We start from the raw sequence: 22,685 nt of genomic DNA, 5'->3' as shown, positions 1-22,685 counted from the left end.
TGCCCTAGTCAAAGCCTGAACATAAATCTAATTGAAGCGGTGAGGCATGACGTTAAATATCCGGTCGGTGCTCAAAATCCTTCCAAAAGTAGCTGAATTAAAACAATGAGTCAAATGAAAATTCCTCCACGCTGATCTAAATAACTCATTGGTGGTGATCGCAAACGTGATGGCAGTTATTGACGATAATATTGGTGATCAGGACAGGTTTAGGGGATCAATTACTTCATTTCTAGTTGGTTTGGATAACTTGAAAGAAGCATTTGAATTTTTATGTACTTAGATTATGTTGCCTGAAATGTAAATGTGACAGAAAACAGTAAAACAGAAGAAGCATAAGGGAGAAATCATTTTGTGCTAAATGCAAATATTAGAAACCAAAAATAACTTTAACATTCACACATATTTAATAAGTAATACTTGTCGTTAAAGAGCATCCAGCACATGCAAAGTGGCTGCAGCAGCATGTTGCTTCAGTGATTTTTCTGTTATTTTGCTTCACAACATAAATGTTCAAAAACCCCAAGTACCCGACGTCTGCTCTGCGTTCTGCAGTCGATTTGTTCCAGTTGTAACTCGTCTGGAGTCAATACTTTTTATCGCTTGATCTACGAACGATTTTAAATAACGTGACTTCTTTTTTGGCTGCATATACTATGCTGTGATTTTTGGGTATCTATCTGCAGTAATTGATTAAAATAAAGTTGATGTAGCACACTTTCTTTCTAGTTTAGTTTTAGTTTTAATGCAGCTTCAGTGTAACCACTGTGGAAAAAAATAAATTATTGCTTGCGGATGCAGAAAAGCAAGTTGCAATACTGATCAATATCTTTCTCATTTAACCTTTGCAAATACCAAACGGGTTTAAGTCACGGAGTAAGTTGTTACGGTTACCCTTTAGGAAAGTTTTACAGTGAAGGCGCTGTGAAAGAATTATTTATTTTAGTTTCATTATTGAAAACAGCAGACTTTCCTTCATAAGGAGACACTCTTTGCTTTCCTCGGAACTACTGGAAATAAATGTAGATGAAATCTTTTTCTATTTGAAGCATCAGTGGAAGGAGGGAGCCATCAGAGTCGATACACATCATTTGCCTGAACAGCAGGGCTGTGCACAGCAGTGGAAAGGCACAAAGCAAACCACCGGGATAGATTAATAGTTCTAGGTGAATAAGTTTGGGAGGACAAAAGTTTAGGGCAGGATAATGGAAATGCACCTATAGAAAATAGATTAATAATGTAATTCTCCCTCCCACGGCGCAGTGAAATCTGCTAGTGTACTGCCTGCCACCTGGGACAGCAGCAGGAAATGCCTCCAGTTTTACAATCTCCTTTGTTATCTGGTTCTGAGAGAGAAATGGAGCTGCATCCTGCCAAGCCTCAGCCGCAGTGTGTGTCAGCCTGACGGTCTCTCAGAGAGAGGACACATGTTGTTAATAAGCCACAGGGACGAGCTGTTAACTCATAACAATATGGGAAATATGGAAAGAACTATGAAACCCACAAAGCGACTGGATTCAGTGGGAAGTAGATTTCTATGATGCGTTCTGCCATGAACTGGTCTAGAAATGTCACTATCTATCCATCCATCCATCCATCCCTCCTCTTCACTTATGGATCTCTGGGGAACAGAAACCCAGACGTCTCTCATCCTGCCACCACCCTTTTGCTCATTCTCATCTTTAGTTGACAAAAGTCAATCCAAATAAAGAGCATTCACACCAATACATTTAAGTTGTTGTTTTTTTTTTTGTCTTATTGAAAGGTCTACAACAAATAAGCCCTTTGTACCAAGAAGAAGCCTAAACAATGACGTACAGTCAGTGGGATTATGCTGCTTTTAAGAGAGGATGCAACAAATTCCTCCCCTCAGAACAGTTGCATTCAGACGCAATTACATGCCTCATTACTCTGTGAAAATACACTCAAGAATCCTGCAGCTGCAGCCTTTATGGGTCTGGTATTGATAGTACCATTTGCTGGCTACTGTTTGCTAAAGCTGGTTAATTTAAAGTCAGCATAACATCTATCTATATATATTTTTAACCAAGTTATTTATCATAGTTTTCCGGCAGCCACTCATTTTTTTTAAAACATGCCACTGCAGCTCTGTTCTCTTAAAGAGAAACAAAGTGACAGACTCCTGCTTCGATTCAAGCGTTTTAACACTTTCTACTTTTAACTGCAGACAAAAATGCATAATTGATGATGTTGCAACAGGACTCCAGTAAATATGGCATTGAGGAGGAAAAAGTAGAAGATCCCTTAAAGTGCTTTATTGATTTTTTCCCCCTCTTCCTTTTGTTCTTTTTGGTATTTCCACAGAAAGCAGAACTTAAAACTTGTTCGATCTTAGAATAACTCTTTGCTGGTTCAGAGCGAATCAACTCTTGTCAGATGCAGAGGACAATCTGCAGCAAACATGGAGACAACAACAAGCAATTATAAAGTTTCAACTTCCCATACTCTAAATCTCCCCACGTTCTTTGATTCACAACCGGAAAACAAAAAACAAAACAACTATTAACATTAAAAAGAAGATGAGCAACTGTCTGAAATCTTACAGAAGTATTGATGTGAATGCAGACCGATGTTTGCAGAACCAGTTAGACTTAACAGGACATTGAAAATGCTGATCAGCATTGCAAAAAGCTTGAAGAAACACTAACTAATGCTTAGAAAATGAGCATACAGTCCTTGAATTTTTCACATTTTATCAACTTCTAACCACAAACTTCAGTTTCATTTTATTGAGATTTTATACAGAAGCTCAACATAAAGTAGCACCTAGTTTGAGACACTTTGAGACTCATGATTAAACTACTTGATTGAGGGAACTGGGTGGAATTTAATCTGAGTACGAAAGTCTGATGAAGGCCTCCGAGGTTTGTTGGAAAACATTAGTGACCAACCAGTGAACACAGTAGAGAGGTCAATGAGAAATATGTGGAAAACATTATTACAGAGTTGGGTCATAAGACTATGACAAAAGCTTTGAGCATCTCACAGAGCATTCTTCAATCTATCATCCGCAGCTCTGGTGGGAGAAACTGTTGACATGACAAATCTTGGATCAGGGATAAGAAGAAAGATTGGGCTGAAAGAAAGAAGCAGTGAAAGGTGGAAGGTCACCTTCCATTAGGACGATGACCCTAAGCATACTGTAGCCAGAGCTACAACGAGAACGGAGCCAGCCAAGTTTCCAAACCTGAGAATCACCAACTTTCTAAATCTGCCTTTGCCTAATTAGGGAGTGCAAAGTTGGTTGAGGTTTGTGGTTGTAAAACGTGAAAAAAAAAGTAGTAAAAAATTCAACTTTTGCAAGGGACTGTGAATGAGCAAGCAATCTTTGAAGAACGTGGTCCATACTTACTGTTGTGGATGAGAAGGTGGCGCTGCAGAGAGAAGGGGGTTCGGAACAGCGCCTTGCACTCCTCGCACTGAAAGGGCCTTTCCTCGGAGTGGGTCTGCAGGGAAGAGTCGGGCACAGTCAGCGTTTCTCATAACGAGCAGGCCGAGCCGCCTCCTGCCTCAGCTTGGCCTTTAAGACGGCTTCATAAACTGATTTTAATGGATCGCACATAATAGCAGCACCCAATTAGGTTTGGAGAGGTGATGAAGACAAGCGGCGTAAGGGGATTCTTGTGCAAAATGCTTCTGTTTCACCTGACCATGCCCGCACCGCTCCGACCATCCATCCACTCTCCTATCAATCTGAATGACACCTTAATCCCTAAAGTAAACACGAGGAACCCGGAGGGGTGGAAAGGGCCAGAGACCCCACAGATAACAACCACCAACGAGACCCTGATTGATTACGGCCTTGCTAATGACTAGCTTTGAAGTGACAGAACGTCTCCCCAAAGGGAACAATGAATCTATAAAGAGAAGACCTCCTGCTCTAACTTAATTTGCTAAAAGACAAACAACAGAGCTCTGATTCTGCGTTTGCTCACCTTCTTGTGATTCTTGTAGACGTTGCGGTGAGCGAACTCTTTTCCGCACAGCTTGCACTTATACGGTTTGTCTTCGCTGTGGATGATCTTGTGAGCCGTGACCTGATCCAAACGCTTGAAAGACCGACTGCAGATCTCACAGGTGTAGGGTCGCTTCTCTGAGGGACATATTGATGTAAGCTCTGCTCAGTTAGCAGAAATGAAGCTTAAGAAAAGTACAAACAGTTGAAACTAGATTGTCTAAAAACCACATGACCTAAATCTTCTCATTGTTTGACATTCAGTCAGACTAAATGTTTCCAGTGTTAGGCCAGTTGGGATTTCTAAAATGATTTCTAGTTTCTAGAACAATGAGATGTAGAATTTCTCCTGTTGTTTCCTAGAGATTCAGAAGGTTATATCGGGCAAGCTGAACTTGCCAAGCCATTACTCAAAAAGAAACGGAAAAGGCCTGATTACACCTTTGCAAAGGCACAGAGGGACAAAGACTCTATTTTTTGGAGACATGTCTGATGAAACTAAGCTTGTAGTTTGGCCATAATGACCATCATTATACAGTGGAGGTAAAAGGAGAAACGTTACCAGTTTAGAACTATAGTTTAGAACTTCGAGGTAAAAGCTATTGCAGCGTCGTTTTGTGGGAGTTTGTACTTCACAAAAAAGATGGTATTCATAATGTCGGGATATTGAATCAACATCTGAAGACATCAGCCAAGGAGTTAACGTTTGGCGGATGAACCTCAGTGTCCAGCCAAATTCATTACAAAGTGGCGGATGGAAAACAAACTCAGTGTTTTGGAGTTACCATCACAAAGTTCTGATCTCAGTGCCGTAGGAAAGGCAGCCTTCAAACCTGACTCAGTGGGAGGTCCAGGAAACTCAAAGTATAAAACCAAAGTCAGACTTTTCAAAAACGCAATGCTACCAACGTGGTTAAACCTGTACGTAATAATGTAAAGAAATACAAGTTCTCTTTGTTCTGGCATTTAGCAAACAGGAAATAGTTTGAAAATCCCAACCAACTTTAAACAGGACACATTTACTCATGTAATTATCTGGTTTCCACTGTGCTCATATGATAGAGTGCTTTCTTACCAGAGTGTGTGATCATGTGGCGTTTGAGCTGGTTGGTTGAGATGAATTTTTTGTCACATGCATGACATTCAAATATTTCGTGTATCTACAATAAAAAAAAAAGAAATGATAATGAGTTTATGTTAAAGCCATGCAAATGTTGTTCTGTTTTCTTCCTTTTAAAGCCAGGGCCGACGGAAGCTCGAGGGTATAATTCTGGGACGGTCAACTGTTGCAAAAATCTTGACTGTTTTCATTAGACTGATGTCCACACAGAAAAGCAATTAAAGTGATGAAAAGTCTCAATCCCTTCATTGCTTCAGTGCGTGCTTCCAATAATAGCGCTTTTAATAGTTCCCACAGCTACAATAGCATATGCTAATGCAACACAGCTCCTCTCGTCAGTGCTGCTTCTGCAGAAGCTTGTTCAGCTAAATGATGATAATGGAAGTCTTAAGCTGCTTTTCAGCTAAAGTGTCATTATGGAAAGTTTGATTGCTCCTCGGCATGAAAAATACTTCATGCTCGGGCGGAATTGATTGAAGTTGTGAGAACATGCCACGGTTATGCAGTCATAAATGTGCCATCTTTATAATAACACTTTATGTTTTGGTAGGGAAGGGATTCTTTGGAGCGTTTCCACCTTCCAGGGGAAAAGTAATTTGTCAAGATCTGATTCGATGGTGACAAATTCTGCCTCTCTGACAGGCAACAGATCACTGTGTGTGTGTGTGTGTGTGTGTGTGTGTGTGTGTATGTGTGTGTGTGTGTGTGTGTGTGTGTGTGCGTGTGTGAGACTCAATTTGAATTACTGCCTCATTGTTTAATGGCCTGGCTTACAAAACTGGTCGAGGTACAAACGGCATTCATGGCAATCTAGATTCACATCTGGATTCATGTAGATAAAAAAATTTGGAATAAATTAATAAAATAAAACACAACGCTTTCAAAAAGTATTAACACTCTCTTAAAAACTCATTCCCCATGACGTCATAACAACCACAAACTCTAATGTGTTTTATTGGGATTTTCTGTGATAGACGAACATAAAGTAGCATGTCATTTTGAAGTTGGAAAAACTGGTGCATGGTTTTGAAACGGTGTACAAATAAAACCCCAAAAAGAGTGCCAACCATTTAAGATCAGAAGTCTAAACTCCAGGGTGTCTGGGCTCTCCCTTAGAGATAGGGTGAGAAGCTCGGTCATCTGGGAGGGACTCAGAGTAGAGCCGCTGCTCCTCCACGTCGAGAGGAGCCAGTTGAGGCTCGGGCATCTGGTCGGGATGCCTCCTGGACGCCTCCCTGGTGAGGTGTTCCAAGCATTATATTAATCTATGCATGTAGTTTAAATTCTGGAAAAATAAATGTCTTTTGCTGGGTTTTTTTAACTGCAGTGAATTATCCTGTCAGAACTCTGTCAGCTAGAAAAAGCTGTTATAGTTTTCCTAGAAAGTTCTTACATAAGATCCAAACATGAGTTTGGCGAGGTCAACGTACTCCAACCGATTCATCAAAGTTTAATGCTGTTTCCTTCAGATATTTTACTGTCTCTGGTTTCGTTGGTGCAATAGGATCAAAACATTTTTCCAGCATCAGCAGTGAAATAGTGATTCTCTGTTTCAGTGGCCACACAGGAACATGTTATTCTTACTGTAAAACACAGGAAGATTTGAAACAGCAGAGCTCCGAGTCAAAGGTAGCCGAGGCAGACTAAACCCCCCGTCTCCCCGGAGAAGCAACCGTACTGTAAATCCCAGCTTCCAGGTGACTTTAAATCTTACAAAGTGAGGCATCCGAAGATGAATAAGCCAACAGGGTTTTATAAAATATCTGCAGCTCAATCTGAGTGATGGATTTTGACAACAGAAAATTACACTTCCCAATTACCACCATTTTTAATGAAAGCTAAGCGACGACAGCCGCTGGGGTGAGTTATTAGAGACGGCCAGGACGCTCGTGTTTAACGCCAAACGTCTCTCAACGTGTTTGGCTTTGACCTGGCTGAAGAGCAGCGAGGACAACAACACGTCCAAAAGAAACTCCTTGAACATTTTTTTATTTGGTTTTACAACGGATGTCATAAAGAATAAGAATAGACTGCAAAAGCATTCATATCTCCATAAACTTTAACATTCCGGAGTAATATTGCGAAAGACTAACAAAAAGCAGTGAAAAGGGAGGAAAACTGTACAAGATCTTTTACAACTAAAAATATGGTTACAGAGAGTCCTAACAAGCTGTCGGCCATACTGATAGAGTTAAATAATGTAAATAAACTCATTTCTAAACATAAAAGAACTGCATATTTGCTGTATATTTCGCATGCACTCACTCACTTTTGCAGTACATGATGAAGAATAACTCTCATTACTACCTGTGCAGATGGGTTTTTTTGAACTGCTGAACTCTCAAATGTGTGTTCGTCTTCACGATGAGGTCATGTAAAATCATGTTCTGTATAATATTTCAACGTAATTGCCGACAGCTAATTAAGTTTGATCCCATAGTCAATTCCCTGGAAAACATGCAAGTGTTTTTTTTTTAATGCTATAGCTCCAAACTGAGAGCATCAAAGCCATCAAATGTTGGCTGTGGATCACAATGTTTCTTCTGCAGATGTGACTTTATTGACGCTGAAACAGCAGTGAAACGACGACTCCATTATTCGAGTATTGCTGAATTATAGGAAATTATACGGAATGGTTCATCTTCAAGTACATCCACATGCGTGAACTTCAATGTGTGAAATCACTGAGTGCACCACAACAACACCTGATCATGTGGATGTAGTTACTGAGGGAAGAAGACTCAAATGTTGCCTTTTTAAGCATCAGTAAGATGTTTAAAATTAATTCTAAATGGTTTTTCTACAAAATACTAAGACATGTTGAGGGTTTATTTAGGTGAGAGATCGAGACTTTCATCAGGTAACAAAGAGATATGGAAATGTTAACAGCGATTTGGAAATTTCAGATTAAAGTTTCTACATTCTGTTGGGATTATATCCAAAGACACATGATTACAAGCACCAATCAGTAAAATTAGGAAGCAAAATTAGAACTCTGTAGTCATTTCATCATTGCTTGACAAAATTAGTAAAACTCTGTTTTACCGTCTCTGTTCTCACATACACCCAGTGTGACATCACCTCTTCCTGTGTATTAAATACTCTCACCAGAAATGCTAGAAAGAAATGTTTTGAACACTTTTACAAAACTTACAGAAAGTGGAAATTGAATGTTGTCAACGAATTTTGATTGGTGAATCTTGCGCTATTAATTTAAAATCAGTAATTATCTTTTCTTGTAGTTATTTGGACATTCATTTGGAGAATGGCAGGACAACAAGCTAAAAGACAAAACATCGGATCCTTGATCCCTGGTATTTGCAGACGTTAGGAATTACGGCCGCCAGCAAATAGATAAAATCCGCAAGTACTTCCTGTGATGCACAGTCTTCCTAATTTCCGTCACTTGAGGATGCAACCAATCAGTGCCAAAGAAAAATGAATGGTGCTTCTGGATTGGCTGCTTTGCAAACACCAGGCCATTGGGCGTAGCTGTTTTAGCTTCCCAGGCTGCATTTTCTTTTCAACATTTTAAAAATGCGCTACAAAAAATCTGAAATAGGCACATTTTCCGGGAATAATTCAGAGTTACATTCCACAGAAAAATCTGAAAATAGATAAATCTGTGAAGGCAAGTGTTCAAAAAAAGAAGAAAAAAAAACAAGGCTACACAACTGAGCCTATGTAGTAAGTGCTTAATACATTCACTTGCGATTCAATGCTGAATGCCTTACAAATTAATGTTCCTTGGTTGATTAGCTTAAGCGACCGGGTAGCAGTCAGTAAGCTTTTGACATCAACAGATGGCCAGAGCCTGAATCAGATCTTTGTCAAGAACTCTGACTGAGGTATTACACAAAAAGTACATTTCACTATTGTATTGTTTTGATGCTGGTGATTAGAAGCCAAAGCAGATCAGAGCCAGACGCTTGATGAAAGATGAGGATTAAATCAAAGACAGGTGACGGGAAGCTGGACGGGACCAACAGAGGGATCACGAAACCAAAGAGCTGAAATTCTAGGCGGAGTGATTTCTGACATGGAAACCAGGTGACCACAATCAGCAAAATGAATGGCAGCTTGGGTGAAGCAACTGTGAAAACTAGAGCAACGGCAGAACAGAAATGCAAATAATTAAAAACCAAACCAGTCGGAAAAAGGGGGTAAATATAAAAACTAGAGAAATAATGTGAAATACAAGAGCCAAAATGCAGAAATCTCAGCTACATTTTCAATGTGTTCCCTTCATTTTTTAATCACCAACCTCAATGCATTCAGTGGCCAAATGAGCAATTTACAGCATTACATAAGAGAAGAGCTGAACGTGACAGTGCCAAGTGAGGACTGGAGCTAAATGCAACTCTGTGAAGTAAATCCCATACTTTGAGTGGAAAGCGTTGCTCTTGCGATGTTATAAATGTTATAACCGATTATTTAAAATGATTTATGTAATAGCAGCTAATTGTGCTAAAATTACAGCTGTGTGACTCAGAGGAATGCAGTTCTGATGAGAACTTACCCAAGCATGAGCGACCAAAAGCGCGAAACAAAACTAGGATGATATCCACAGTAACAAAAGCAAACATTTGTCCGCATAAAAAAAATAAATCGTGAGGGGGAAATTATTTAAGCAGCTGTGTTCAAATCTGCAATCCATCAATAAGAGGGAGAGAGGATCCTGACGCCAAGGTTAAAATCTTACGGTCTGCCAATAGAGGCTCTTAAATTTCACAAGACCTGTTTGGATGAGCTAGTGAAAGAGGAACCAGCCCACTGCTCTGTGTCGCCCAGCATACATTTGCAACAAATTGATCATAAAGTGGGGGAACGAGTGATCACAGGAGAACATAAAGCACTTCAGAACGTGAGATAAAGAGGTCAGAGTGCGTTTCAGACGGCGCACGGCGGGATGGGAACAAGCGAGCTGGAAGAAACGGCTCCAAAGAGAGATCGCTGTAAAAACTGAGCAAGCTGAGTAAACCCTCAGCAGATCCAAGCCTGTTCTCTGTCAGGCTACATGAAGAGCAGCGATATTTAACAGCTGTCACCGGTCCGGAAATGGATTTAGATCTGGACTTAGACTAGGCCATTATACCACCAGACCATACTCCTCCCCCCCCCGTACTGCTCTGGTGTGGGTTTCGGGGGTGTTGTCGGGTCCCGGTCTCAAATCTTTCCGCAGTTTTTAACCGGTTTTATTTCGGGAGAGCTATTTATTTAGCTCCATAAACTTTGCCCTGTCCATGCTGAATGAAAACATCCCCTCGACGCGAAGCCACCGCCACCATGTTTCATGGTGAGGATGGTTTGTTCAGGATGATCTGGAGTTTTAGTTCCAGTCACTCGTGACATTTTGTACCAAAAAGATACATGTTAACCTCGTTTCACCAGAACCCTTCTCCACAGTGGGGTGGTTTCTTTTTCACTGAAATGGCATTAGTTAGGGTTAGAGATGCAAATATTCAACTTACAAGTAATTGCCAATTAATGATTTATTAGATCAAAATTTGTTCCAATCAATTAACTAGTTTTAGTTGGGCTGCCATCTAAAAGAGGGCGCCACTGGTCATCTTTAAGCGGAGCTAGTTGATACAGAAACAAAGATGGCAGCCCATCAGGAAAGAGAAACAGTCCAAACAGAGGTCAGTGTGGGATACAAAATGCTCTTTACACGGTTCTGTTTTAAAGAATAAACACTCGACAAGATCCTGAAGTTTCATCTTAATAGCGCTCATTCAACCGAGCCATAATGACGGAGCAGCGTCAACTTCTATTTGTTTCATTTTTTATTTTTCTATTCCGTAAACTAGGCGGTTCTTATTTTGCTATATTTTATAAATATCTCTATGTTTGGTAATGTGAGAAAACCACAATTTTCTACTTATTCAGTCAGTATTTAACAGGAGTTGACTTGTAATGATGTTACAACTTAATGATGTTTTTTTTAAATTCATCAAATTAGGGGTATCACAATAAAGACCACCAACCTGAATACGTTTGCAAGATGCTGTATTTGAGAACGCCTCACCTTTCTGTGCTCTTGAAGATTCAGGGAAGAAGAACATTTTCTGTTGCATATGGTGCAAGTGAGTTTCCGTCGTGCACTTCCTTAAAAAATAAATAAATAAACATAAATGACAGAAGTAGAGCCAAACTTATGAACAAGCATTGATCAATAAAAAAATGACCAGTTTATGATTGCATGTACAGTAAGCCCACTGTTTTGTAAAGCCTTTATCCCCATCTAAATTACCAGATCAACATCTGTTGTGTCTGATCCGCTCCCTCCCTCCCCGCCTCGCCCACACACACTCTCCCCATCCCGACCACATTTTTGGAAAAGAATGAAGGCCCGACTTTGGGCTCCATCAGCCTCTCAGATGAATATCTTAATCTCTCTTTGATACTCGATTCACATCTGAGGCTCTCGCGGATTCCGCGCTGCCCTACATCCCATCATAAATAGCTATGGAAGCTCAATTATCTGGCAGAGTAAAGCCGCCCCAGAAAACACAGGTCAGCAATTATGGAGCTCATGTAATTAGAGACGGGTCTTAACACTGGAGCGGTTTTAACTGATCGAGGTCACGTTCGTTTTTTTTTGTTTGTTTTTGTTCCTTGAGCGTCAAGACCCGCTGATGGGCAAGCGCATTTGTTACATGAAAACAATAATTGATGGGCCGGTAATTGTATATGAGTGTATCGGGAGGAGCAATAGACGGAAAACATCAAAGACAAAGGCACCGCGCTGAGCGCAAACACAGATTCCCACCTGTGTGAACGTTTCCTTTATGCTTCTTCAAAGCGTCCTTGCTTTTGAATCGCTTCCCACAGCTCTCCGCTTTGCATATGAACCTGGCGTCTCCTTTGCATGCCTCCTTGTGCTGTTCAAAACTGTGCAACGTGAAATATGGAAGGGAAATAAGGAGGAACAAAATAATTCAGTTTCACACACAAGAAAGTGTGTGTGCGTGTGTGTGTGTGTGTGTTACCTGGACTCTGAGCTGAAGGTGTTGTGGCAAAGGGAACACTGATGAGCCTTAGAGTCGCCTGACGGATCAAGAGACTCAGAACAATGTAAAACGCTGAGGAGGAACACAAATGTAGAACAAATCAGATGCGACCATGAAATAAAAAATAAAAAAACAACAGGAATTGTGCAACCCACAACTCTGCAATCTTAACTCTCTCTGTTTGCTGCAACTTGAAATGTTATAAAAGACTCGGCGGCGTCCTATTCCACGTATTTAAGCTAACGACAGGATTTTTCTCTATTTTTCAGTCTTAGATTATGCAGCTGCCTAACAACCAGCTAAGCGACAGATGAATAAACCCACTGGCGCTGCAGAGCCTGTTTGACAGGGAACTTCTTGCCACAGTTCCTGCATTTGAACTCCTTCTCCTCGGTGCTGGGCCTCTGGTGCAGACTCTGGAGGTGCGCCGCCAAGATCTCCTCACTGGGAAAGCTGCTCTCGCACAGCAGGCAGGGGTGGTCCTCCTTCTTTATGACAAGTTCTGCACAGATATGCGAAGAAGTCACTCACAGAAGAGCCCTAACGGGTTTCCTTGCACGTGGTTTTTGTAAATCGATTGAGAGAGATTCGGGTTTACCCATTTCCACAAGATGTTTGGCCTCTTTGCTGTTCTCGTCCTCGTCTTTCACGACTTCTTCCTCTTCCTCCTCCTCTTCTTCCATGTCACTGTCCAGGTAGCCAATCAGGAGCTCTGTATCTGTCTCTATGTCATCCACGGCCAGGTAGAAGATGTTCTCTCCGTCCTAACCCAGAAAACAGAACATCGTCACTTTTGATAAGGCGTTGCGATAAAGTGGGAGTGTATCGTATCGTACTGTTTCTCATTTATCATGGTAAGATTTTGGTTTATCATTGTCACAGTAAATTCAAATTAGTGATATTTAAAAAAAAACTAAAACCGCCCTCATTGTCAGGATTACTATTTTTATCTTTTTTTATCCAGTTTGTTCAAGAAGAATATAAATAAATATATATATAAATAAATTGGAAATATGATTAAATTCTGTTCTGTTAAGGATTAAAAAGTTTTGTAAGAAAACATTAGCGAACAGATGCGTAGGAATATGGACTTAGAATTTCATCCCGATATTTTTTGGTAATATTGTGATAGAGATAAAGATTATGATGGAAAAAAAAAACTATCACTCATTCTTTTAGGTAACTGTATGGTTGTGACTGAATGACACAACATTTATAGCGCCACAAACACAAATACTGTTGTTGAAATAGGCGTCTTCATTGTATTTACAATCAGCAAATGAAATGTATCATGAACACATTGAATCAAAGTTATTAGAAGCTAATCCCAGTTGATGGGAAGACGGACGGAGCACAGCTTTCCGTCTGGGGTGGAAGTTTACTTTCCAGAACAGCGCGAGCTAAAATGTGGATCCCAGAGACATTTCTACATGTAGAAATGGCCTAGTCAAACCTCAGACGGTTCAAGAAGTAGTAAGACTCGCAGAACACGGTGGAACGTAGCGACAGAAACACTCTGACCCAGTTCTAAATCAGCTAGAACATTTTATTTTACAGTCAGTCTACCGAAGCCTGCTGGCTGAACCCATTACACCCAGACAGCACTCGCTTAAAGCCTGATTGAGGCCACAGGTCAAAGGCATGTAACCTTAAAAATGTGTTCATTTACTCTGCTGTCCTGAAAGGTCACGTTAATAAAATCAAACCGTCATTTTGTTTTAATTATAGGATTCTAAATGTACATAAATAATGATTACCAAGAGGAAAACCAAACAATAAATGTCATTGTTGATGAAACGCAGAGGTCCAACTCACATGCGTGACCTTTAAACAACCAATCACACTGTGTGTTCCAGCATTAATGGCAGGAACTTGGCCCTAAGACCCAAGTGTTCATGCTCTTTTCTTCCTTCTCTATTTTTCTTCTGTCATGGGAGAGCTATCTTTTTTTTTTTTTTCCTTTTGTCTTTTTACACTAAAGTGCAAGAGGTGAAGTATATGAGTTCCAGACAGAGGCTCCAGCCTCACGTTTGTGTGTCCCTTCAGAAATTGTGTTTACGTTTCTCTCTTCTTCTTCTTTTTCTTCTTCAATTCATCTGATTTTATTTTTTTTGTTAGGAAGCTGTAGACCTGGCTACTGTTGTTGACATCATTTATCACAAGAGTCATATAAAAGATATGTTTTCTCAGCCATTTAGGAATACATAATTGAGATAAGGAATTTTGCTTCGTATCCAATTTTACACCCCAAATTACACTCGTAATGGTTCCAACATCTGGCTGCAGAGGGACATGGCGTCCAAGGAACATATTCGAACCGTAAGCATCCTTTAAGCAAGTGACTGTATTTGTGAAACATATTTTTATTACATGAAAAAATAATAATAGTAATCGTGGCTGTCAACGAGGATTTCCTGACAGTTTTCAGTGTTTGCTCCAGGCTTGTCTGTTCCAGTTTGTATGAACGTAAATTAAACTCACATGACCTCTTGGTCGTGTTTCTCGGCGCTACGCAAAAGTATGTCAATTATTTCACGCTTTGTCCTTTCACAACCACAAATTTCAGACTATTTCTGAGGGATTTTATGCGATGGATCAACACGAAGCACTGCATGACCGTAAAGTCCAAGGAAAATAAGACATGATTCACATTTTATTAACAAATAGGTCATAAAAGTGTCTCGAGCATTTGTGTTCAGCGTCTCCGAGTCGACACTCTGTAGGACTTCCTCTCACGGCAATGACAGTCTTTTTGTGGCATTTCTCTATCAGGTTTCTACATCTATAAATATTTTTGTATAATAACACAACGTAGGGTTTAATAATTTTCTCACAATTAGTATTTTTAGGACTATTCTAATATCTTAGTTTCTGCTTATGAATAATTTGGCAATAATTGGCAAAGTTTTGATAGCTTTAATAAAATCATGGCTTTTTTTTTTTTTTTACTTTTTGCAATTTTCTAAAATTGAACTACAGTATTTATATTTTTACACATAACCCATGGTGTAAAGTTTAAAGAATATGTGACATGGCTTAAAAGATGAAAAAATATGAATTTGGGAAAAAGTAACTCGCATCTTACTGTGCTCTCGCACAAAGAAATATTCTACAAAGCTCTAATAAAATGACACATTTGACATCAGAAGTTTAAAAAATTTATTCATAAATGATGTGAATTACTAACACTGTTTAATTAAAGCAGTGTTTTTTTTTATATTTTACATATCATGTGGCCCAGGTGTAAGCTTCTTCTCTCCCGTTCACTTATCTTTGCATTGCAGCTTCCAAGCAAATCACAATTATTTTTCACTTCCAAAGGCAACCGGCTACAATGGATTTTATTTAGTTGCACTAGAGTGAAGCGGGTGGAATATGAAACCATGCCACACTTTTAAGATTTTTGGAAGGAAAAATTTTTCTGAAAGCCATGCAGTCACTTCCTTCCACTTGACTGTTACAGGCTACGTTTGTTTGAGTCTGTCGCATGAAATCACGATGAAACACATTAAACTTTGAGGTTGTAACATGACGAAATGAGGAGAACTCAGAGGAAAACTGGACGCATTTGCGACAGCAGACGCCTGTCCAAAACTACGAGGGAAAAAGCGAACGTTTTGGATTATTCCATGAAAACAGACACGATTCTTTACTCCCCTATCCTGCAGCCTGTTTTATTGATCGGGTTAAGGCTGAGGGATTCATTGTCTGCTGAGTGGAAATGTACCTGAATGGCTGCCAAGTTCTTCTGCTCCTGTGAAGGCGCCTGATGGACAAACCGCAGCCAGTTGGCATGGCGAGGATTACTTGCATCCAGAATATACAGAACATCCCCTTTACTGCCACGAACCTGAAAAAAAAGGAAAGAAAAGAAAACAGAGCGACTGTGAAAGCTTTCAGAAGTGAACTGCTTCTTTTTTTAGTTTCTTTCTCCCCCCGCTTGATGCCTTGAAGATTGGTCCTCTGTACAACAAAGAGCGCTGGCCTTTTCCCGCGAACACCTGGTCACCGAACGCAGCTCCGCGCCTCACAATGTGACAACAACAGATAACCAGTGGTGAAAACGCTGCAGTTATCACCAGCTACTTCGCACCCAACAAGTGACGAGAGTCAGTTTTTACATCGGCTTTGGCTCATTGATCTGCTACGTAATTAAATGTTTCCTTTATCACACAGGAGCAGAGAATCTCTTTGGATAAACCTGCGGGGGGGTTTTTTTTTTGCAGACAGCTGTGTTCTCCGATAAAAGATGCGTTTTTTTTTTTTATTCTACTTAATTCCAATTACGTTTCCATACTAAGACTGCGAACTCTACTTACTTTTTAGTTCTAGTTGCTGTTTATTATGAAACCTTTACGCATGATCTGTCACAGTTGATAGCTTAACCTCACATCCGTATTGTTATGATTGAAGTTTTTATTAAATTTGTTTGTGCAAAAAAAAACTATTCTTTTTCATTGCACAAAATCAGCTGAAAATTCAAACTTTACCTTTTAAAAAAAAAAAAAAATGTTTCTACACAGTGAGCCCTTTATATTCAAGGCTAGTCTTCCTCCAAAAGATTTTCTCTTGCTCTCATTCCACTGATCTTAAACACGCTAACATCTGCTGACATCTGGCTTTTGAACGCGCAGGGAAGCAGTTTGATTTGCATCGGGATAGCATGAAATTTCTCCACAGCTGTCACGGGTATTTATCAGCTCCGGTCAGCGTTGATGGAATAACAACCTGGAAAAGGAACAAAACAATCTGACAACAACGTATTTATAATCGACAGCAACAAACCACGGGGGAAAAACAATAATAATAATTTAGATCAATCAGGTGTATCTCTCCCCACAGCTGCTCGCTCTATGTGGTAAATAAAACGGTATGTAGCGTTAGGTGATGTTTCATCGTTAGCTTACTTCTTTCTACTCTGCCCCACACTGAGCAGGTTGCTGTGACAGCTTAAATTTTTAAGGTTTTGAAGATTGTGTGCTGAAAAGTGATTTATTCGGCTTATTATTGTTATGAAAGAAAAAGGTCTGCATTCGCTTTTGCCAAATAAGAACAATACAAGAGTCTCGTTACAGTATTACAGCACACGTCAGTAAAACAAAGCTCCAATGTGATCAAACGCTCAAATACAAAGTCCTTAAACCAAATCTATCTTTCTAGGTATCACATGAAACTAAATAATTAGTGCCACTCTGACGAAAATATGTTTTTTTTATATATTCTTAAGGCAGTTCAGTGGATTGTCCTACATAAAAAAAATGAAAATATTAAAGACAAATATTTGATTTTCTGTCAATTAAAGCACAATTTTTTCTTTGATAATAATAATAATAAAAATAAAAACTCTTTTGAAATAAACGCTGATTTTGAAACCAAGATCATGATAGGAAAAACAGATTTCAACATCACATGTTTACTTTAAACATGTAATGTTTAAAGTAAACATGTGAACATATTTTAGGAACAGATTGGACAAAAAAATAGCGACACAGCTGATCAAGAGCAACACTGTTGTATTCTTTTTATTCTTTTTAAATGAAAAAGTAAAACACATACTTCTCAAACTAAAGAAAAAACCTACCGGTAATAATAATAATAATAATAAACTACAAATTGTTTTTTAAAGAGTTAATATTAAAAGATTTTGAGCATTGAACTTATTTTATAAAATACAAAAGAAAGAAAATATCTACTTGTTTTTTAAACAAGCATGAAATTTGAATAATATTTTGTGGCTGTAACTCTGGTTTTATATAAATATGCATATCTTCCAACATGGGATATGGATCTACTGTAAAAGCAGACATTGTTACAGTATGCACAAAAGCATATTTATGTGTTGGGGTCCAATGAAAGTCCAGGCTTACGTCTAACTGGCACAATCTGTTCAATGTGACTGAACTATTTTGTGAAGAAGTAAAGATGTGGAACGCTGGGAAAAACACGCCCCGAAAAACCTTCAGTTGTAAACGCACTCAACTCAGCAGGGCTGAACACAAATGCACACCACACTTTTCAGATTGGAGCGTGAAAATGGATTTGGAAAATTTCTCCTTTCTCCTTTTATTCCAGAAAGTGGCTGTTCTTCACATTGATCTACTCCAACTTCCAAGTTACCTAGATGTTTCCATTGTCGTGTAGTGATAATTCATCACTTATTACAGCTAGTGGGGTGTATTAGCATTTTGTTTTCTTGTTTTAGTGTGTGTACAACTGAACGTTGTGCGGTAAAGCATATAGTGAATGGTTCCTTCACCTCCCACATCAGCCTGGTGTCCGAGCTTTCATCCAGCTCACTGGGCAGCTTTTTCTCACCGGCGAACGGACCAAACTTTTCCCCCTTGAACATGAGGAGAGGGAATAACTTCAGTAAAACAACGAGAACAACGTCATGGAAGACTTATGTCAACACTTACACTGTTCACACGATAGCTAGAAGTATAGTAAAACAGACATTTACAAGGGGCGTGGTTAAAAGTTGTAACATTGTATTCAGCTACTACCTCATATTAACAATTTGACAAAGCGACTACATCCCCCGCTGACGCACGAACCCCGTCATCCTCTGACACGTTTCAGAGCTTTAGGAGTCTCCTCTGCATATACGGGAGCATAATGGAGGCGTGTAGGGATGTGTATGTTGTAAGTAAAATGGCGCTAAAAGGTTTTGGGGGAAAAAAACCTCTGGATAAATGATTATGAACGCGGAGGCGCGAGACGCTTCCTCGCGGACGTGACTCCATGGAGGAAACAGAGACAAACCGCTGCAGTTACTGTAGCTACGTGGCATCTAACGTCACAGCAGTCTGGAGCTCATAGCGAGGCTTTGACAGCGACTGAGAGAAACAAGGCGAGCAAACAATCTATCTACAGCGCTTAAAAAAACTTTTATAAAGTAACTTCGGTGTACAAACTCATACCCATTAGTCGTCGCAGTCGGAAACCACAAACCTTTTTCACTCGCCTCGCCGTGTAAAGACCGATTCCATCCTGGACCTTTGACGATTTCAGAGAAAATCTGTCTGGCACGTACATACCCAACATTGTCATCACTTGGAAACGTTTCCTTCAGTGATAATTAGTTGGTTGTTTTATGTGTCAGCGGAAGTGGAGGAGCTTTGTCAGTTTGAATTGAAAGCAGATAGTTTCTTCTCAGAGCGGTCCAGGTTGAACCTCTCTGTTGGTCCTGCTCGTAGGAAGGCAAAGCGGCGTCCTGATTGGTCCAAAGTTCTGCAGCCGGGGGCTACCTTTCTGTCCTGCTGCACGCCGCAGCCTGCGTTTCACTCGGGCTGCTGCTTCTTAGCACAGATGTTGACCGTTCTCAGTGGCGTGACGACTTACCAAAAAGCAACTAAAACACGAAAAGTTAGAGGACGTGTGGGGCGGGGGGAGTCAACCTGAGTAAAAGTACAGTAAGCAGAGTTGACTGGTAACTAGTTACATTAACTCAATCACATTTACATACATTTGAAAAAAAAACTTTTAGAAGTTGTTGGGGGTTTTTTTTTACGTACTTTTTACTTTTACGTAAGTAATTTTATTATGAAGTATTGCTACTGCTTACTTGAATGAAATTTCTGGATACTCAACACTGAATGAGGAACAAACATGTTTTAGCCAAAAATCCACTAGACAGACACAAGCCTGCAGTTTTTGTTAAAGTTTCCTATGTTTTTTTATTGAAGGAAACTATTTCAATCTTTTTTTTACCCCATTTCAATTTTTTATTACTGATATCAATTATTGTCATTTCCACCCTTAAAATACCAAAATTTCCACTTAACTTTATATCTTGGTCTGCCTGATTATGTCATTTTTAAGTATTAAATAATTGATAATTTGATCAATTACTCAGTACTTGAGTAGACTTTTCACCAAATACTTTTTTTTTACTCTTGCTTGAGTAATTTCTTGGATGGCTACTTTTTACTTTTACTTGAGTAAAAATATGTGGAAGTAGTGCTGCTCTCACTTGAGTACAATTTTAAGTAAAATGTCTTTAAAACATTGTAAATTGAAACTACTGTAGCCTTATTATTGGTTTTGTTACCAAGTAGAAATTCAATATTGAATGTGTAAAATCTTAATTTCTAAGCTATTAAAACTTTATTTATTTATTTATTTATTTATTTATTTTGCATCAGAGAGCCATAATTCTTCAGTTATCTGTAAACAACAAAGGAGTGATGTATTGGTAACCATTTGTTTTTGTTTTGGTTTGTCTATATGACATTAAATCAGAATAAACTTTTCCTGTTTTAGGTCAGTTAGGGTCGGCAACATGTCTATTAGCTAAATGTTAAAATAATTAGATATAGATTAAGATTTTTTTTCAAACATAGAACTGTACATATTGTAACATAACCATGCCTTCAGATGACAATGTGACTTTTTTAAATGAGACACACTACTCAATGTATTTTAGGGCAACATGTGAAATGCTTCTTTCTTTTGTGATATCATTAAACGTTCTGAATGAATCAGCTAGTGTGAATAATTTTGTGATAACACTTCCAGATTCCTCAAGTTGCCACATTTATGAGTACAAACTATTATATGGAAATGTAAACACGTCCAGCCGTACTCAGAGGTGAACGTGTTTTGATCCCAAACGTGCAAATCTACGCCAGAACAAAATCTGGTGAAGTTGTGAAGCTGCTGGCTGAAGAGAATGTCAGTGTTTATAGTGAAAGTGCCTGAAAAGCCGCTCAGAGAGGAAGAAGCCATGACTACAAAAGCTACAGAAAAGCTGGAGTATAATTCCACAAAGACCATTGTTGCACTTAGAGGGAAAAAAGGGGAGAAGTTTACAAACATGAGAACTGTTGGTACAACTTCAATATAGGTTAAATCTGGGATTATTCTGCAGAGTTTGCATATTCTGACCCCCAAAGTCCAAACACATCTCTGTTACGCTAGGTTAAATGGTCTCTTTAAATTGGAGCAAGTATGAATTTGTCGGATGATGCAAGGATGAAATCCTGAAATCTTGCTGAACTGTCACAGTCATACTTTGAAAACTTTGTTTTTTACCTGAGGCAGCACTTTCTATAAAAGGTTTGTGAACCCAATCCCCCCCAAAAAAGCAAGGAAAACACACAAGCAGCTATTTGAAGCTGATATGGGGTCGGTGACCCAGCCACATCCCGAACCGGAGCCTAATGAAGGACCTCCAGAGACCTGAGCACGGTTTTGCATCGGTATGTTTTTTTGGCCGAGCTTGTCAGCTTTATAAAGAGGAATTGGACAAACGTCAAAGAGAAAGGTGTGCAAGGAAAGTCCGATCATTTCCAAGAAGACGTGAGGTTTTTTATTTTCCCCAGAGGTGCTTTGAAGGTGTACCAAGGACTCTTCGACATAGATGAGAAAGAACTTCATGTTCACTTGCCCCACTTACTATTAGCATGAAATCAAACGTTTTAATGTTCTGTGTGTCTTGGCTTGAATTCATCTGTGGTATTGTGGTTCTTATGGTTCTGGCCTGAAGCCAGCAGCAAAGCAGCCGTACGGTCCCACAAGAAGATATATGACAAAAAATAAATAAATAAAATCATATGCAAAAACAGAAATAAACTAAGTTGAATGAAATCAGGAATTCATTTCTTCTTGATCAAACAGAATAAATGAAAATAATATTTCTTACTATGCTTAATAGCACACGTTTGGGTAGTAAATCATCCCTTCCATGGTTATTCAGTATTCAGAATTATTCAACTGTCTTGCTCATTAACACACATTTCTCCTGGCATAATTCCATACTTTTTCCAGACTCTGGTTTCATTCCTTTCTTAAAATAGTAATACAAAACTTTGCTACGGTTTTCTGATCATATTTCAATAGGCCAGGCTTTTAAAATAAAATCTGGAAAAATCTGTGCTGTCACTAGTATGTCACATATGAAAATATTTCTTTTTATGCACCACGTTTTGAAAATGGCAATGACCAGGAGTCTCAACAGTTGAGCAACTTGTATTATCTTTTTCTGAGTCCCAGCAGTGATGAGCTTATTAAAAAATATGCACAGAAATAGTGTTGTGGTTCACCAATTTTTCCCCTCTGTGCACCAGCCCGGTCAGTTTACCGGTTCCAAAACCCCTTGACAAATAATGAGATTTGGTGAAGTATAAAACGGGCTTTTAATGCCAAAAATTGACCAAATGTTACAAGCCATGCAAGTCATACAAATGGAAGAGAAACAAAGTGACATTCACCGTCCAGCGCTGGGCGTCACTCAGCTCACCTTATGGATGTAACCAAGTGAGGCAAAGATTGTAGCATCAATTTAGCTTTTATTCTCCTCCTCATTCCGTACCCTCCTTAAAGGCTAGTCTAATCAGTTTCATTTTGTTTATGTGTGACTGTCGCCGGTCTTATATGATATGGTTACGCAAGCAGCAGCAGTGTGTGTAAGCAGATTAAAGAGATAGAGGAAAAGACATAGAATCCATAACAATAGTATTGTTTGAACAGAAAACAAGTCAACAATCATGAGAACTTAAAAAAAAAAAAAAAAAAAAAAAAAAAAATTTCAACAACTCCAACACACTTTGTTGATATAATTAACACGATTTTCCCC

The 22,685-nt window shown here is 39.2% G+C and overlaps 1 protein-coding gene across 1 annotated transcript in view; it reads right to left on the bottom strand.

The window, feature by feature from the left end:
• prdm5 (PR domain containing 5) overlaps window positions 1–19,366 on the bottom strand; it is a 53,580-nt gene extending 34,214 nt beyond the window's left edge. The window contains exons 1-11 of the mRNA XM_015043586.1: window positions 19,061–19,366; window positions 18,366–18,449; window positions 15,837–15,959; window positions 12,708–12,873; window positions 12,434–12,611; window positions 12,089–12,181; window positions 11,869–11,990; window positions 11,125–11,204; window positions 5,052–5,136; window positions 3,957–4,114; window positions 3,374–3,467 (exon numbers count right to left, since the gene is read on the bottom strand). Of these exons, the coding sequence (XP_014899072.1) occupies window positions 3,374–3,467; window positions 3,957–4,114; window positions 5,052–5,136; window positions 11,125–11,204; window positions 11,869–11,990; window positions 12,089–12,181; window positions 12,434–12,611; window positions 12,708–12,873; window positions 15,837–15,959; window positions 18,366–18,449; window positions 19,061–19,159 (1,282 nt within the window). The 5' untranslated portion in view covers window positions 19,160–19,366. The remainder of the gene's footprint in view (window positions 1–3,373; window positions 3,468–3,956; window positions 4,115–5,051; window positions 5,137–11,124; window positions 11,205–11,868; window positions 11,991–12,088; window positions 12,182–12,433; window positions 12,612–12,707; window positions 12,874–15,836; window positions 15,960–18,365; window positions 18,450–19,060) is intronic.
• Between the last annotated feature and the right edge of the window lie 3,319 nt (window positions 19,367–22,685).

Source organism: Poecilia latipinna, unplaced genomic scaffold, assembly GCF_001443285.1.
Source record: "Poecilia latipinna isolate Pla-1442-1.1 unplaced genomic scaffold, P_latipinna-1.0 Scaffold641, whole genome shotgun sequence".
Classification (NCBI taxonomy): domain Eukaryota; kingdom Metazoa; phylum Chordata; class Actinopteri; order Cyprinodontiformes; family Poeciliidae; genus Poecilia; species Poecilia latipinna.
Note: the sequence above shows the minus strand (reverse complement) of the source record. Positions and strands in the feature narration are given on the sequence as shown.